Source organism: Protobothrops mucrosquamatus, unplaced genomic scaffold (genome assembly GCF_001527695.2).
Source record: "Protobothrops mucrosquamatus isolate PMUCROS unplaced genomic scaffold, P.Mucros_1.0 scaffold533, whole genome shotgun sequence".
Lineage (NCBI taxonomy): Eukaryota > Metazoa > Chordata > Lepidosauria > Squamata > Viperidae > Protobothrops > Protobothrops mucrosquamatus.
Genome location: NW_015386840.1, coordinates 450524 through 467418, shown reverse-complemented (window position 1 = coordinate 467418; position 16895 = coordinate 450524). Strand labels below are relative to the sequence as shown.

Sequence of the window (16895 nt, the reverse complement as noted above, 5' to 3'; positions counted from 1 at the left end):
AGGATTAGTTTGTGAGCCAGTACGTTCTTGGTCAGTCAATGGCTACGCTCGCGTCAAGACTGGAAAATGGAACCAGGACGGGGCGTGACAACTTTGGCTGACTTGATCTGATTGGGCAGGAATACAGTCTCCACCCATTCTGTGGATCCTCCATCTCCGTGCTGAGAAAAGGCGTTCAGGTAAGACAACGCCCCTTCTCCATTGCCAGCGATGGGGTGGGCGCAGTTTCGGCATGATGCATCTGGCCCGTGGGCTGGCAGTTTGACACCCCTGATATAGACTACTCACTTTATGCAAACTTTACTTTTCTTAGTCTTGTTTTATATTGCATATTAAATAAAACTCTATGCTACTACATTTTTTTAGACTTTAAATTTTGTTTTGCTTTGCAAATAGAGTCTTTCTTTCTCATTCCAGTGTGTGTAGGAGATGGGAAGTAATGTTAGCTGGCACCCGAACTAAAATCTGTGTGTAAGCACCACCATCCCAAGCACTTCAGGATGAATGGGGATATGCCTCATGTTCCCATCACTACTCTTGCAGGGATTGCTAGTCTTACTGATCGTAAGTATCTTTTTAAGTAAGTTTTTTAAAATTAAAACTTAATATAAATTATCTTAGCATTTTATTGTATGTTTATATTTATATCAAAATATCTTTGGAACATTCTTTAAAGAGATAAATGTGTGTGTATGTGTGTGTATGTGTGTGCAGGTGAACTAAATGTATGCGCATGTGTATGTTATGGTTAGAAATAAAGTATTGAATAGTTTATCTGTGCATACCTTGGTTATCGCTATACCAAATCTCTACCTTATTTTTCTTGGATGGAAGAATGAATAGTTTGTACTTTTAAAATCCTGATTTGACAACAGAGCAAAATATGCAATTGTGTTATAACACAATATTCTTACCTCCTATGGCAATATTATAATTTGAAGGTATTTAATTTTTCAGTTACAAAATGCAATTAAATTGACCCCTATCCAATAAAAGCCTTAGAAATTGATCAGTGGGAATTGTGCGCTGGATGGCAAAGAAGCCTCAGCTTAGTATTTCTTTGAGCTCTGTGCAGGAGGGCATTGATTCAAGTATAACAGATACCTGGCCAATTATTGATGCATAATAGATAATTTTCTGGCAGTCGATTGCTATGCACAAAAACGCAAAAGAAGAGAATAGTAACATGTAATATGGAAATAGAATAGGCTTCCCTAAGTTGATGCTCACCAGGTACCTTGGAATTACAACTTCTGGAATTCCTAGCAAGAATATCAATTTGGAGAAGACTGAGCATCAGAAGTATCAATAGTTATTAGTGTCAGAGGTATTATTACTGGCTCTGAATCACAGTGTTTAATACTGCAGGAATGCTAGATGGGACAAAAAATTCTGAAATGCTGATTTTTTTTTTAATGGAATAATGTTTTATTTTAAACCTTTCTAAACAGTTTTGAATCAGCTGCCTCTTCCATCACCTTTGCCCGCCACAACTACAAAAAGCCTGCTCTTTAATGGACGAATTGCAGAGGAGGTGAACTGTCTTTTGGCTTGTAGGGATGAAAATCTGGTTTCACAACTTGTACACAGTCTCAACCAGGTGTCAACAGATCACATGTATGTATTTAAAGCACAGCATTTTAAAATTGACTATTATGTGTGTAGAATTATTAAAGGCACTTTATTGATACTGCTGGATTGTAGAAATGTAGAAAAGGTCTAATCCACTCTCACCAAAAAGCTTATTTTTATTGGGCCAGTAAGATTTCTTTTTTTGCTCAATCTAGTTAATAGCTCTGTTGTTGTGGAGCAGTATAGGAGGAGAGAACACTTTAACATGTGGTGCCTTGAGGTCCTGAATGAAAGGCTATAAATAAAATAAATATACCTTAGAGATTTAGTGAAAAATGAGTAACTAAATACTAACAAATTAAGCAAAGTAATAGATTGCGACACTAGTGTTGTAATAGTGTGACTATTTCATGATTTTCAGCATCTTTTTGTTCTGCTTTTGCTGTATGAATAATAGCTTAAAAATACTGAAGTGCTGGATCTCAGAACATTGTTAGATTTGTACTTTTTAAGGCTGTGAAGTAGACTACACATTAAGGTATTGATTTATAAATATGAAATATGTAATGATTTCAAAAGAGTTCAAAAACATATTAGAGACTAAAATTATTTATTTATATCCCTTATTTATTATTTTTACAAATAACTCAAGGCAGCGAACATATCCAACACATCTTCCTCCTCCTATTTTCCCCACAATAACAAACCTCTGAAGTGGGGTTGGGCTGAGAGAGCGCGACTGGCCCAAAATCACCCAACAGGCTTTCATGACTAAGGCAGAACTTGAACTTGTGATCTTTTGCTTTCTAGCCTGGTGCCTTAACCATTGGACCAAACTGACTCTCTAGATCGCTAGAATACTAGACCAAAATTATTCCAGACAACAATATCAACAATAACAGAATATATAGCAACTCAGTTTCCGTTAACAGCTGGGTAAATACATAGGTTTAATTCTACACTTGTGGCTTCTGCCAATGAAGGTTTCTTCAGAGAAATCCCTGGCAGATGTAGTACCACTAAGAAGACACCTCAGCTGTTCTTGAAACCCAGACAAATGCACAAAGTAGAAAGCTACTAATTACCCAGATCCTAAAATATGACAACGTTTTATACAACAGAAATATCTTAAATTTGCCTTAGTAACAATTGGTAGTTCTTGAACTCCTTCAGAAAAGTTGTGTTTCTGGTGAGTTGTTTACCTCAATAAGTTAATTGTAGGATTTTGCACCAGAATTAGCTTTTAGACCAATTTCAAATATAGAAATAAATATAAATATAAATACTATTATAAAGAATATTACATTAATTCAGTTCTGAAGTTAAATCCTTATATTCAGGAATTACCATATCAATTGTAATTATGTCTACTGATAACAATAGCTTGAGGAAGTAAAAAAAATCTATAGGTTGATGTAGCTCCGGTCCCTTTTATATCGGCCCCGGACTGTGTGTGGAAATTTGGTGGCAAAATAGTACGTTTCTGGTGATACTGTTTGCTTTCATTTTATTCCACTCTTTAAGTGGAATAGATGCAAATGTAACTAAATTATTTTCAGTAACTTGCCCAGGGCCCTTTAAAAAAACCACTAAAATTCAAAGGTCAACTGCATGCTAAGCATGGGGTTCCTGAGTTTCTAGGCAATAACTTTATCTCACCTACGTCTTTGGAGACCTCTGAATCAGAGCATGTTTTTTTTTCTTTTTTCTTTAAAAAAAAACACCCAAACTTTTACCTGTTCCCCTAAGCCAAAAATATTGCTGTCCCTGATCTGGGATCAATACAGATTATACACCTATCCTTCAGAGGAAAAATAAAGCTTGTCAAGAAAGAACAGTATTCATAATGCCAGGATAAAACCTTCTCTGCAGGTCTCTGCAGTCCTGCCTAATGGTTTTTGGAGCCTCATCCAGTCCACCATATCATTCAGATACTAGTCAAAGGGCTTTTCAGTTTTCAATGATTCAAATTATGTTGATGAGTAGAGATGAGTAGCATCAACTATTATCATATCTCAATTCCAACACCTTATAACTCCCTCAAAAGCTTTATATAGATGGTAAACAGTAGTGAAAAAGAATGGAACGCTGTAGAACCTCACTGCTTCATTGTCAATAGCCAGAGGTCTCCCCCCCACACACACACATGGCCTTCGTAAGTATTTTTCAAAGCATATTAGTTTAATACATAAATTCCCAGTGGGTAAGGCTGATGCAGAAAGATAACACAATCGGTGTATTAAAAAACACTGAAATATGGACAGTCAATCTTACTAAGTTTTTAAAATTCTAATCTTGTAAATATGGTAGTTATTTAAAACTAGATTAGTTGAAAAAAAATCATAGAGTTAAACAAGTCACTGGAAGTTCATTGCTCTTTTAAAAATTGTGAAATTACATTTTTAAACAAATTAGTCAACCTTTATCTTATAGATGTTGTTTGTTATTAGATGCTATTTTAACAGATATAATTTTTAGAATAATTAAAAATTAAGAGTAGCAATATTATTTCTTAATCAATTGTTTAATTAACAGGAGAGTTAATAATGGTGAGATTGCTGCTTCAAGTTTGAGAACTTGCTGTATTAAGATGAAAGCAACTGTGCTGTATTGCAGATAATTTAAATATAGGGAGTTCTCAACTTATGACCATTCAAAGTTACAAGTGACTTAAAATAAACTATTTATGATCTGTCCTCAATGTTTTAACATTCTGGTGCTTGGCAACCAGCTCACATTTATGACAGTTGCAGTGTTTTGTGGTCACGTATCTGCAATTTGCTATTTTTTTGTTAGTTTCAGCAAAAATCACCAATTTGGGAGAATGGATTTGCTTAACTATCACACGGTTTGCCTAACGATTGTGGGGATTCATTTTATCACAGTGGTAGAAATGGCCGCAAAACCAAGTGTGGTCTCATAATGTCCCAACTTATGACTACAACAACTTGTGACCAAAATTCCAGGCTCCTGTATATTTATTCCATGCTACAGACCATGAAGGAGAAGAAACCATTTCCATCTCAGAAAAATGCACTTTGTAGTCCCTGCACATTAATGATCTTTTATGGGTGTCCTAATTCCATAGCTTGCATGCTTGATAATATACTCGTGGGTTCCTGTAACTCTTTTGTTTTCTGTATCTTACATCAGAGAATTGAAAGATAACCTTGGCAGTGATGATCCAGAGGGAGATATACCAGTCTTGCTGCAGGCTGTCCTGGCAAGGAATCCTAATGTTTTCAGGGAAAAAAGCATGCAGAACAGATACGGGGTACAAAGTGGTGAGAGTTTTTATTCATTTCACTATATTTTCTAAAGAAAATAACAGTCAACTTTGTTGCCTTTCTAGCGTGATAGCATGAATGAATTTTAGATATAATTTCAAATGTGTTGGTTTATTTAGTTTTTAATACATGAGATGTGTGTCCTAGCTATTTCAGTCTACGATTTTGGGGGGAAAAAAACCTTATTCAGACTTATAGCAGAATAATAATGTACTACTCCTACAAAAAGTCACTTTGGCATGGACTTACATGTTGAAATCTACATTTAAATAACCCATGACCCATAGGTTCAGAGATATTTCCTTGCCTGATTCCTCACTACCTTCAATTGCAGCAGTTCTAATGTACTGCCTTCACTGGAAGAATTCCTAAAAATTCAGGGAGATATTCAGAGATGTATCTGCCTTGAAAGTAGCCCATATTGAACATCAGGAGTTGTCCACATGAAATATTTTCTGATATTTTATATTATGTCATAGAATGCTTTCTGATAATTTTTATGTTGTTTTATAAAATCTGCTAAATTTCAGTTCCATGGGAGTCACGGCTCCCAGATTTTGCGTAAGGTATTTCAGATGGATAACTTAGCCCATTTGAGGTACCTTGGTTCAAAATGTTTTGCTCTGTGATATACCGCTTCACCCAGTTAAAGGTTACGGACATAAGAGTTTTAATAATATATAGATAGATTGTGTTAGGCATATTTAACTATGGCTTATTGTGAAAACTAAATGGAAAGCACAAAGATGAAAAGATTGAGTACTACTCACAACAGAGGAATGGAAAATACAATATCTACACATATTGCTGACTGTAAATCCCTTATAGACTTTTTTTTGCAAGAAACAGAAAAACATGAACTTATGAGTTATGGTTTTGATGATTAGACTGAATAGATTATATAAAAAATAGAGTTATGTTGTAACCATAGAGCAAGACATAACTTTATAATTGTACTTATAACTGCTGTAAAGAAAATCAAAGTCTACTTCTGTGTATATCTTTTTTCTTTTAACTCTTTGATTTCTTTTTTCTTTTTCTCACCCTGTATTAATTTCTATTAGTTTTTATTTTCTTTCTTAAAGTTGATATGTGTTTGTGTGTGTGCGCGCACACACACGTATATATATGTACACAAAGAGATATGTATAAAATAAACTTAAATGGACAGCTAATCACAGTTAACTCACTGGTCTATCTCTGTAAGTCACTGCTATTTGCAAAAAAGGATTTTAAGAATTCTTTTCCAAAATTCTGATAGTAGTATACTATGGGTATCCTAGAGGAAAGACACATATTGTTGAAAATGAGTCATGTAGTTGCTAGAATTATGTATGTATGAACCTGTATGTTCATAAGAATTTGGTCTGCTGTCATTGTATGTGCTGACCATACTTGCACCAATTTTTGCATAATTATTATATTTAAATTGTGTTATAAAGCAAACAAATTGAGAGATAATTCAGAACATTCTTTTTTTTTAAAGGAATGATGATGTCACAGTACAAACTTTCTCAGAATTCCATGCATGGTAGTCCTGCATCTTCCAATTATCAACAAACCACTATCTCTCATAGTCCTTCAAGGTATACAACTGATTATGTTTTCAGATTTTGAAGTATGATTCTTTGAGTCTGTAAGAAAAATATTTATTTTGTTTTGTTTTGATTTGATTTATACTTCACTAAAACCATGGTACAATAATTGGGATGGACCTTCAATACTTTTAGCAATGCAGGGAAAATATTACATTTCTAGTATTTTAAAGCTTTGCCTTTATATGATAGAAAAAAAGAATAATAGTGGGGGAAAAAGTACATGTAGTCCTCAACTTACAACAGTTCGCTTAGTGACCATTCAAAGTTACAATGGCACTGAAAAAAGTGACTTACGACCATTTTTTACACTTATGACTGTGGCAGCATCCCCATGGTCACATGTTTTCCATTTGGATGCTTAGCAACTGGTTCAGACTTATGACGGTTCTAGTGTCCCGTGATCATCTTTTGCAACCTTCTGGCAAGCAAAGTCAATGGAAAAGCCAGATTCTCTTAACAACCGTGTTGCTAATTTAACAATTGCAGTGATTCACTTAACAAATGTGGCAAGAAAAGTCGTAAAATGGGACAAAATTCACCTAACAAATTTCTCACTTAGCAACATAAATTTGAAGCTCAATTGTGGTCGTACGTTGAGGACTACCTATAAATCATCATTGTTTAGAGATAGAAAGCCTTATACACACAAACACACATATATGCATATGAGGAGTTACACAATAATATCAGTGAAGGATTATCAGATTTTTTTGTGATTGTCCATACATAATCTATATTTGTAAGTAACCTGATTATAAATCTTGTGTTATCAGGCCTTGAAATCTCTTGAGTAATTAGAACCATACATTTTATCTTTAAATGTTAAAAGACTAATTTCTTAGTAATAATGATGGCACAGAGAATCTTTTTTTGTTGTTCAGCTCTTAGTGTCCCTGTGATAGGTATGTAATTAAAAAATAATTGTCCAAAATTATTAGTATGAAAGTTAAATTAATAATATAATTCTTCCCAGAATATAACTAGGATATTTCAAAAAAATATATTTTTGAAGTGTACCTTCATTGGATCGCCAGCAACAAAATGATTTATACACTTTTTTTCCTTTACAAAATGAAATAAGGTCCTAAGTCTGATCTTTTTAAAAATAAAGTAGACTCTATTAGTTACTGAAATTTATACCCACATTAAGATAGTTTCCCACTATTCACACATTTGGGATCTTATTACTTATTCCATTCAAACTGTAAAATGTGCATGTCAGATTGATTTTATCAATGACAAGTATTTGTAACATGTTATTAGAGTTATATAAATGCATTTACTAGTAAAAGGCAAAAGATTTATGCACTCTGAAGAGAAACCAGAATAGGGAATATACTAGAGTTGAAAGTTTTAGAAAAAGGAGTAATGCAGTTTATGATGAAGCAGAAATGCAATTTTCTAGACAGAAAATTTCTGCAAGCTTAACAATTTAGCTATTATGCCTGTTTTCTCTACACTCCAGAAGGGTTCATAACAAATATTAGTGAATACTCTTTTAGTAAGTAAATTTGGATTCATAAGACACTGGATTTCCTGTTTTACATTCTGTTCTGAAGTGTGCAGATAATTATGGTACAACAGTGTGATCTTATAAATTACCAAATTAAAATGCTGCATATTTCTATCATTAAATTGTGTTGTTGTTTAGTTCTCTGTTGTTCATATTGTTTGACTGATTTACCAAAGATGAGAATATTGATAAATGGTGGCTTAGATTCAGAGAATCAAGAAGAGTTACAAAAATACAAGGAAATGACTCCTTATGATATAGTATCATGTGTGATGTTGAATCATAACAGTACAATTGAAATATGATGTTTAAAGATAAAAGCTGTCATAAAATTTAAGATAAGTACAATATGGTCTTGACAAAGGATTTTCATATAATAAAAATTCTGAATTGGGATCACCTTCTTTGGTGACAACAAAATTAATCCTAAATAATGAATTCAGTATGTGATATTTTAATAGAATAAAATTTTTGTCTGCTTTTGCTGATCAGCATTCTATGACCTGAAAAAGCCTTTTGCTACTCCAAATTCAAGCTAATATTCCCAGTTATATCACTTGTGCCACCCAGTCAAACAGGGAAAGAATGCTGCGTATTTCGTTGATTGAGGAATTTCAACTGGCGGGATCTAGAAGAAGGACCTTCTCTGCTATTGCCCTTGCCTTTGAAATAGTTTATCCTCAGAGATGAGGCCAGTCTTCACCCTTCTGGTTTTCTGGAAGAGTGTAAAGACCTGGCTCTTCCCATCAGCATGGATGTAACCCAGGGAATGGTTGGTGACTTGTGGGTACTCCATCTGGCTTGTCAACTTTTTAGCTTTTTGAAATTTTAACTTTGAATTCCACTTTTATCTTGTAAGTTTTAATTTTGTCCTTAACCCTGTCTTTAATCTAATTTTTTATTCATGTATATTGTTCTATTGTGTTATAAACTGCTCATTGTAGATGAGATGAACAGCGTAGAAATTTAACAAATAAAGTAATAAAAAGTAATACAGTAATTAAATAATTAGAGAGACATTATGTTTATATCGGTGCTCTTACATTATTTCTTTTCGATTTTATTTGCAGTCGATTTGTGCCACCACAGTCAAGTTCTGGTAATAGATTCATGGCACCACAAAACAGTCCAGTGCCTAGTCCATATGCTCCTCAGAGCCCTGCAGGATATTTGCCATATTCACATCCTCCAAGTTACACGCCTCACCCACAGATGCAACAAGGTATTTTTCTTCTTTTCAGAACATGCCAAATTGTACTATACACACTTAATTAAAAGAATAATGCCTTGATTAAGTTAATAGTTTTAATAATGTCAATTGTTAAAGAGTTGGAGTTTGTGTGAGGGAAGTAATGGATTATGTGTTGAGTAACTTTTGCTGTGCTCATTTTGGCACCTGTCTTATTCAATTCTATCATGCAGTCATGACAAATTATTAAAATGGGAATCCTGACTCAAGAATAATAACATTTTAACTGGCTCATCTTAGTCAATGAAGATGTCCAACCTGATAGTTGTTTCCATTCCTTCCTTCCCAAATACTTTCTTCCAATACAGTGTACTATTTCCATTACAGTGTTGGAAAGGATATATTCAGATCATGGCTGACATTATTGTTGGTCGCAGTCGGCCAGAAGTTTAGAGTAGGTTTGGCATTTTTATCCACCTATCAATTCCTTCCCAAGGACCTAGGATAAATAGATGTTATTTGATGGTGTTAAAATATTGCAGAATGTAAGCTGTTCCAAGTTTTAATTATATCATAGTTGGTTGCGCTGTCGGCTAAAATTTAGACTGGATGATGATGATCATGATGATTGCTTTTAGGAATGGCCTGCTATTGTCTTCCTAGGTCTGAGGGAGTGATTAGCCGAAGCTGACCTTGTGCCTAAGGTAGAACTTGGGGACTCCCAGTGTCTTGCCCAGTGCCTTAGCAATTGCATCAGTGCTTCCCAAATTTTCTCCTTCATCACTCAAAATTACTTATCAGAAAGTTGTATCATTCAAGGATAGGTTGTAAGCACCTTCATAACTTTGAATGGTCACTGAGTGAATGGTTGCAACTCAAGGATTATCTGTATTATAAAAACAGTATCATTGATCATTATGTCATTTCAACAAATTATCATTGGTAACTTTATCAATTTTCATCTTAGAGATTTTCAGGTATATTTTAATACACCCTGCAAACTTTAAGTCAATTTAAATGTCCCTCTTGTGATGGTAATGGTTTGTGTATTGTTACCCAAAGTAAAACCACTTTTACCCAATTTTGGGTAATTTACCCAAATTGCATTACACCATATTGGTTCTTGAGACTGAGATTATTCTTTAGAAATCTTTAATATTAAATTCAGGATCATCTAAATATAGTTTGTTTGTTATCCAGTGGATACTAAATTTCCTGCTCATGAAACTTCATGAATTTCAGCTCAGTTTACATGTCTAAGTGTAACATGAGGAAAATTCATAAATAAGTTAAATTTAGGGATGTGCTAAATTTTCCATGTACGAATCATTCTTTGTTACATTTTCCACTTGAAGTATAGAAACATTATTATTTGAATTATGCTTGGTATACCAGTATCATATTATATACTTGCCTTTTCTCCTGGATACAGTTTTTCTTTTTTTCTCTCAAATGGTGTCTTTCTTTCTTTCTTTCTTTCTTTCTTTCTTTCTTTCTTTCTTTCTTTCTTTCTTTCTTTCTTTCTTTCTTTCTTTCTTTCTTTCTTTCTTTCTTTCTTTCTTTCTTTCTTTCTTTCTTTCTTTCTTTCTTTCTTTCAACATGGCTGCCTGGACAGCCCCCAACCCGCCAAAAAAACAATTGACCTGGGCTCCATAGAGTCACAGGGCTTTAGAAACTTGTTGAACATTTGAAGAGTAGAGGCCATATGTATCTCTAGGGATATTGTTCAGCAGGCATGGGCCACAACAGAGAAGGCATTCCTTCTTACTCCTGCAAAATAAAAACATTTAATATGAAGAGTCTGGACTTTACTCACTCAAAAGAAATAATCGGTGACAAATGGTCTCGCAAAAGCCAGGCCCCATACTATGAAGGGTTTTATAGCAGATAACCATAGGGGAAATGTATCTGGAAGTCGACTAGTAACCAGTGTAAGCATAACACATGGCTATAACAAAAGGGCTAGTCTTTCGTCTCCTAACAAGTTCTCATCAAAATCAGTCATTGTTTAGGTCAGCAAAATGTCTTCCCTACTCTTACATGTAGAACTAGTTAGGTCCTTTGTGGTGGCCAGCCTACAACGCAACTCCTTATACAACACATGGCACTAGTTCAGCCAAGTGGTGATGAAGTCACAAGTCATTGCAGATTCCTTCTGTTCCAGGTAAGGCTGAAATTGGCATACCAGTTGAATCTGGGAGAAAGACCTTCTGGCCCCAGTCTTCTGTCTTCTCCAGCACAATCCTAGAGGGTTGTGACTAGTTGCTTTTATATCTTAAAAAAGAGACACATTCTGAGCCTTAAATTTGGGTGTCTTCAAATTAGTGTTGAGTCCTCATGACTGCCTAGACTAGTCTCTGTGTATTCTTGGCAAGATTTTCAGAAGTAGTTTGCTACTGCCTTCTTATAGTACTGAGAAGGTGGCTGGCCCAGGGTCACCCAGCTGGTTTCATGCCTAAGGCAGTACTAGAAGTTATGTTTTCCTAGTTTCTAGCCTGGTGCTTAATCCTACAGCAAACTGACTCTTTAGTCTTAAGTTACTGCTTACATGAAATTTCCTGTTGCTTAGCTCTTTCAGAGTTATCTAAACCTCTTAGTTTATGTGTCTAAGTTATAATATTATACTCAGTTTTCTTTTTGTTGTTCTCCAAATCATTGCCATATATTTTCATCCACTGAATTAATTTTTTCTGCATTCTTAACCAATTCAAGTGTGAATTCATTTTTACTTGGCCATAGGATGAAATTGTGGTTAGAAATATTAGCCCTATACAGAAATCTTAGTTATACCACTTTTATGTTACTTTGACTACATAAATGTGAAAGGGATTAGCAATCCATCACATCATACCAAAAGAAACATTTGCAGTAACTAGTGTTTTGTAAAATAATACATCTTTGCAAATCAGAGTAATTATTGTGGGAATCCAACTGTGTCTGGTATGTCTTTGTAACCTATTTCACGTTCACATATTGACTTCATGTTTGATTATTAGACTTTCTAAAGTACAAAATTTCTTATACAAATTTTGAAGTTATAAGGAGAACATTATTCTTTTTAATTTTGAAAAGAATAAAAGTGTATAATACTTATTCTTAGTATTTTCTACAAAGAAGGCAATGGGTTTTTTCCAATAGATATTTTGCCAAATGCCAATGGGTTTTTAAGGCCTTCACACCTTTAAATACAATGCATGTAGGCTAAAATAGTGCAATTTATATTCTCTTTGGAATATACAGATTATGAAACCCATGCTACTAATGTTCTTTCCTGCGCATAATAGGCTGACATGTAAGTTGTATTGTTCAGAGTGGAAATCAGACAGGCCTGTAAATTAGAATGGAAACCACAAAAACAGCGAGGTCTAATATATGTAGTGTGCTTGCAGATCTATTAGAAAATGCTTATATGTGTGTTTGCATAATCTTACTTTCAGCTTCAGTATCCAGCCCTATTGTCTCGGGTGGGATGAGGAATATACATGAAAACAAGATTACAAGTCAGTTGGGTAGCTCAACCAATCACCATCCTGATAATTCAAGACATGGCTCTAGTGAAGACTACCTACACATGGTGCACAGAATAAGCAGCGAAGTAAGAGATATTTATGTTAACATTTAGTTTTTCTACCTCTTAATACAGATTAATCATTAGGTAAGTGTTATAAACAAGAAGGAATTGTTTTCAGAATTAAATAAGTTTTTGTTTAGGTACCTGTATTATTAATTAACTAAGCCAGTGATGGTGAACCTTTTAGAGACCGAATGCCCAAACACTGGCCCCGCCCCTGCCCCGCCCCATCCCCCGCCCCGCCTGCCTGCAGGGCCACTCACCGCCTCCAGGGCCCGCCGCAGATCGCCCAGGCAGCCCAGCAGCGCTATGGCGGTCATGCCCTCTGTCCGCGCCCTGCAGCATCAACTGTGCACAATGGGGTGTGAGGGCAGAGTCTTGTCTACGCTGCCTGGCTGCCATGTCCTTGGCTGTGCTGCTCCGCGTGGGCCACACTCAGGGGCGACTCCTTCAGGGGGGCTGCTGGTGAGGAGGGGGTCGTGGGGGGAGATGAGGCTGGGGCAACGGCACATGTGCCCACAGAGAAGGCTCCGAGTGCCGCCTCTGGCACCCGTGCCATAGGTTCGCCAGCACTGAACTAAGCTCTGTTTTATCTTTATGAATTTAAGAGTTAAGCTTATGCTTTTGTTCTGTGTCCCATTTTATAAAATTATTTGACTAAAAGTGATGAGCAATAATGGCCTTGCTACTATTTGTTCTATTAAGCATTGCATTCAAACAGAAAATAATGAATCTTAGTCTGATGTTTCTTTGTTCCTATATTATTTAAATATAAACATTCCACTGTATTCTTATTTCTCTATGCATGTTCAGTAATGTTTATGCACACTTTGATCTTCTCTATGGTACTTTCCTTACTATAGCCCTAAGTTATCACTAATAACTGTTTTAATCTTTGGATGATATAAAAGAAAATGCGGGGGGAAATGCACAAAATTCTATGAACTGTGAGGGTGAAGGTTCATTTTACAAGCTTGTAGGTTGGTTTCCGCACATTTTGTTACTAGGCTAGGTAATATCTTCAGCAGAGTTTAGGGGATGTCAGTGTCAGTGTACTTCTGTTTATAAGGCCTTCGTGTGGTCAGTAGGTCTTGTGATGGGTCAGGTGTGGGCGTGTCAAGTGAGGATCTGGGTCTTGCGATGGGTTAGGTGTGGATGTGTCAAGTGAGGGTCTTGTAATGGTTCTTGTGATGGGTCAAGTATGAGTCATCAGTGAGAGTCTTGTGATGGGGAGGTTATATCAGGTGAGGGTCATTGGGATGTGAAGTACTAGTTGTAGGGGCTTGTGTGGGTTGGTTGAAGGTTGGTGCTGTCTCTGGTTGGTTGTGTGATTGATTTGGATTCTGAGGGGTTCGTAGGCTGGTTGTAGGTCAATGTGTCGGTTGATGGAATTGCTTGTGTAGTGCCAGGCTTTGATGAACTTACAAATGTAGTGGGCGATAGCTTGACTGATAATTTTTGTGTTGATCCAATTGAACTGGTGCTGTTTGGTATTGGTGTGGGTAGAGATTAAGGATTTGGGATCGTGGCATTTGACTGGCAGCCGGTGTTTGTGGATCCTGGTTTTTAATTGACATGATGTTTGTCCATGTAGAATTGATGAAATTGTTACAGTTGGATTTTGTAGATTACATTGTTTCTTTCTTCCCTCTGTATTTTGTCTTTGGTTCTGGATAATTCCTGGTGGGGTGTGACTGTGGGTTTGTAGGTTATGGCTATTCCTAGGGGTTGAAGAATTCTGGCTGTCATTTCCCACATACCTTTTGTGTATGGTAGGGTTAGTTTATGTGTGGTGGTTGGTTGTGTGGTGTATTGTGGTTTGGGTGCTGTGTGTTGGAATATGATTTTTTTTGGATAACCGTTACGTAAAAAGACGTCAAGCAGCTGTTTCTCTTCTGCTTTTCTTAGTGTTATGGTGCTGCAATGTGTCCTGGCTATTCTGAAGAGAATTGAGAAACAGCTTGTTTTGTGTGCAGTGGGGTGGTTGCTTGTGAAGCTGAGGATCTGGTCCATGTATGTAGGTTTGAGGTAGACGCAGGTTTCCAGCTCTCCGTTGTCTAATCTCTTTATGTCGATGTCGAGGAATGGAAGTCTGTTGTCTGTTTCCTCTTCGTATGTGACTTTGATCCCAGGGAATATGTTATTGAGTAGGTGGTGTGTTTCTTCAATTTGGGAATGTTTGATGATAATGATGGTGTCATTAGAGTAGCGTGTCCAGAATTTTGGTTGGATGTTGGGTAGAGCTATGGATCTGAGTCGTTGCATGATTGCTTCTACTATTAGGCCTGATATGGGTGATCCCATCGGGTACCTTGTACTTGCTTATAGATTTTCCTGTTGAACTTGAAATATGTGTTGAGGCATAGATCCAGGGGTTTCATGATGGTTTCTGTGGATATGGAATGCTTTGCAGTGGCATCATCTTTGTGGTTAGTGTTTAGTGAGTAGGTGGTATATGGTTTGTTTAGCAGGTTGATGTCAATCAAAGTGAAGAGAGTGGTAATGAAGGAGACCCTGATTTCTTCCTTGCTGATCTTGGTGTGCTTGATACATTGGAAAAATTGTTTTGGGGAGTTTATTGAGTGAGTTGGGTCATTAACCAGGTGTCTGAGTTTCCTCTGCAGGGTTTTTGCTAGTTTGAACTCTGTGTATAATTATCTCGATGAACTGTGTGTATAATTAATATGGGCTAATATTTTTTGTTTTCACTGAAGTATCTCAAGTGGTAGATGAGTTGGCTATTTAAAACATCTCGTTGATGTATATGTATTTCTAGCTCCAATTACATTAATATTGTTAGCTTTGCCAAAAACCTCTCCACAGAGCAATTTGTCTGATCTTCACATGGTTTTCAGTGTGAATCATCTACTAAGAATTAAGGACAACTCCTTAGTAGCATCCCCATCCCCAGCCAAGAAAGATCTACCAGAAGCTTTCATGGCTGCCTTGAAAAGCCTAATTTTAGTAACAAAAGTTGTAAATAAAATATGGCTGAGATCTGTCTTACATTGTAATATGACAGAACTACTACAAATATTGTAAATTAGGCTTGACCAACCTTTCTGTCTTTGTGGACTGGTATGGGGGGGGATGGTTGCGCAAGCATCCGGCAAGCACGCACATGTGCACAGCTCCATTTGCTTGAGCACAGTGCATCTGCCATTCATGCAAATGGAGTGTGCATGCACACACCTGCCTGCTGCTCGCACAAATGGGGAAGCGCATGCATGCACACATGCTTGCTCTCCCGTTTCTGTGACCTGGTTGCAAATAGCTCATGGTCCACGAGTGAGCCATGGGCCAGAGTTTGGGGACCCCGTTATAAATAATTGTTTAAATAATAATTTAAAAAGTTGTTCATTTCTAATTATCCTAGGATGGTGATTCTTCAATAAGGAACACTGCATCATTTTCCTTGAGATCACCACAGTCAGTATGTTCTCCCGCTGGAAGTGATGGGACTCCCAAAGGTACTTTTATAGTTTTGTATTCTTCTAGTTGCACTCTTCTAAAAAATCCAAATAAAGAAGATACCTGATATAGTTCAGGGATGTACAATCTTTTTTGGGCAGGGTGTTTGCCCCCCCCCCCCATGACTATGACAAAGATGTTAAATAGGCCAATATAAAACAAATATTATTTTGTCAAATGGCAGTGAAATTAATCAGTTTTCACTCTATCTCTTTAAAAATGAAGTGTTGGCTTCACCTTTGCAATTTGGATCCATAAGCTATCCTTGACAGAGATAAATAACTGGTTATATAAGAAGAATTGATCTGAAATGTGAAATTATTACGAATATTTAAATTCAGTATTAATTTTGAAAAATGGGAATTTTGAAATTAAAATAGTTGAAGAGAAAGATCAAAAAATAAATATTTAATTGAGAAAAAATGTGCAAATTTATTTTTGTCTATAAGAGAAAGCAAAATTTTATACTCTTAATTGCCAATGCTGTTTGAAATTTTAATATATTTCTAATTTTTGAACTACCTAGCAAAATATACTTGCTTCCATTGTTTTGTAATTCCGAACACTCATTTTTCATTGAGGTCCTTGAAAGGCTACTTTGTGGGTATATTTGGCTCTTTATGGAGTTGAATACTACAACAATATTAGAAGTGGAGGTCATTCTATAAGGGAAGAAAAAAGTCCAGTTTAACAT

The 16895-nt window shown here is 36.0% G+C and overlaps 1 protein-coding gene across 1 annotated transcript in view; it reads left to right on the top strand.

Annotated features, from left to right (window-relative positions):
- The first annotated feature begins 420 nt into the window (after positions 1-420).
- The window catches only part of NIPBL (NIPBL cohesin loading factor), a 98623-nt gene continuing 82148 nt past the window's right edge, over positions 421-16895 (top strand). The window contains exons 1-7 of the mRNA XM_015816946.2: positions 421-564; positions 1452-1617; positions 4726-4856; positions 6346-6445; positions 9041-9192; positions 12597-12754; positions 16107-16200. Coding sequence (XP_015672432.1) covers positions 501-564; positions 1452-1617; positions 4726-4856; positions 6346-6445; positions 9041-9192; positions 12597-12754; positions 16107-16200 — 865 coding nt within the window. The 5' untranslated portion in view covers positions 421-500. The remainder of the gene's footprint in view (positions 565-1451; positions 1618-4725; positions 4857-6345; positions 6446-9040; positions 9193-12596; positions 12755-16106; positions 16201-16895) is intronic.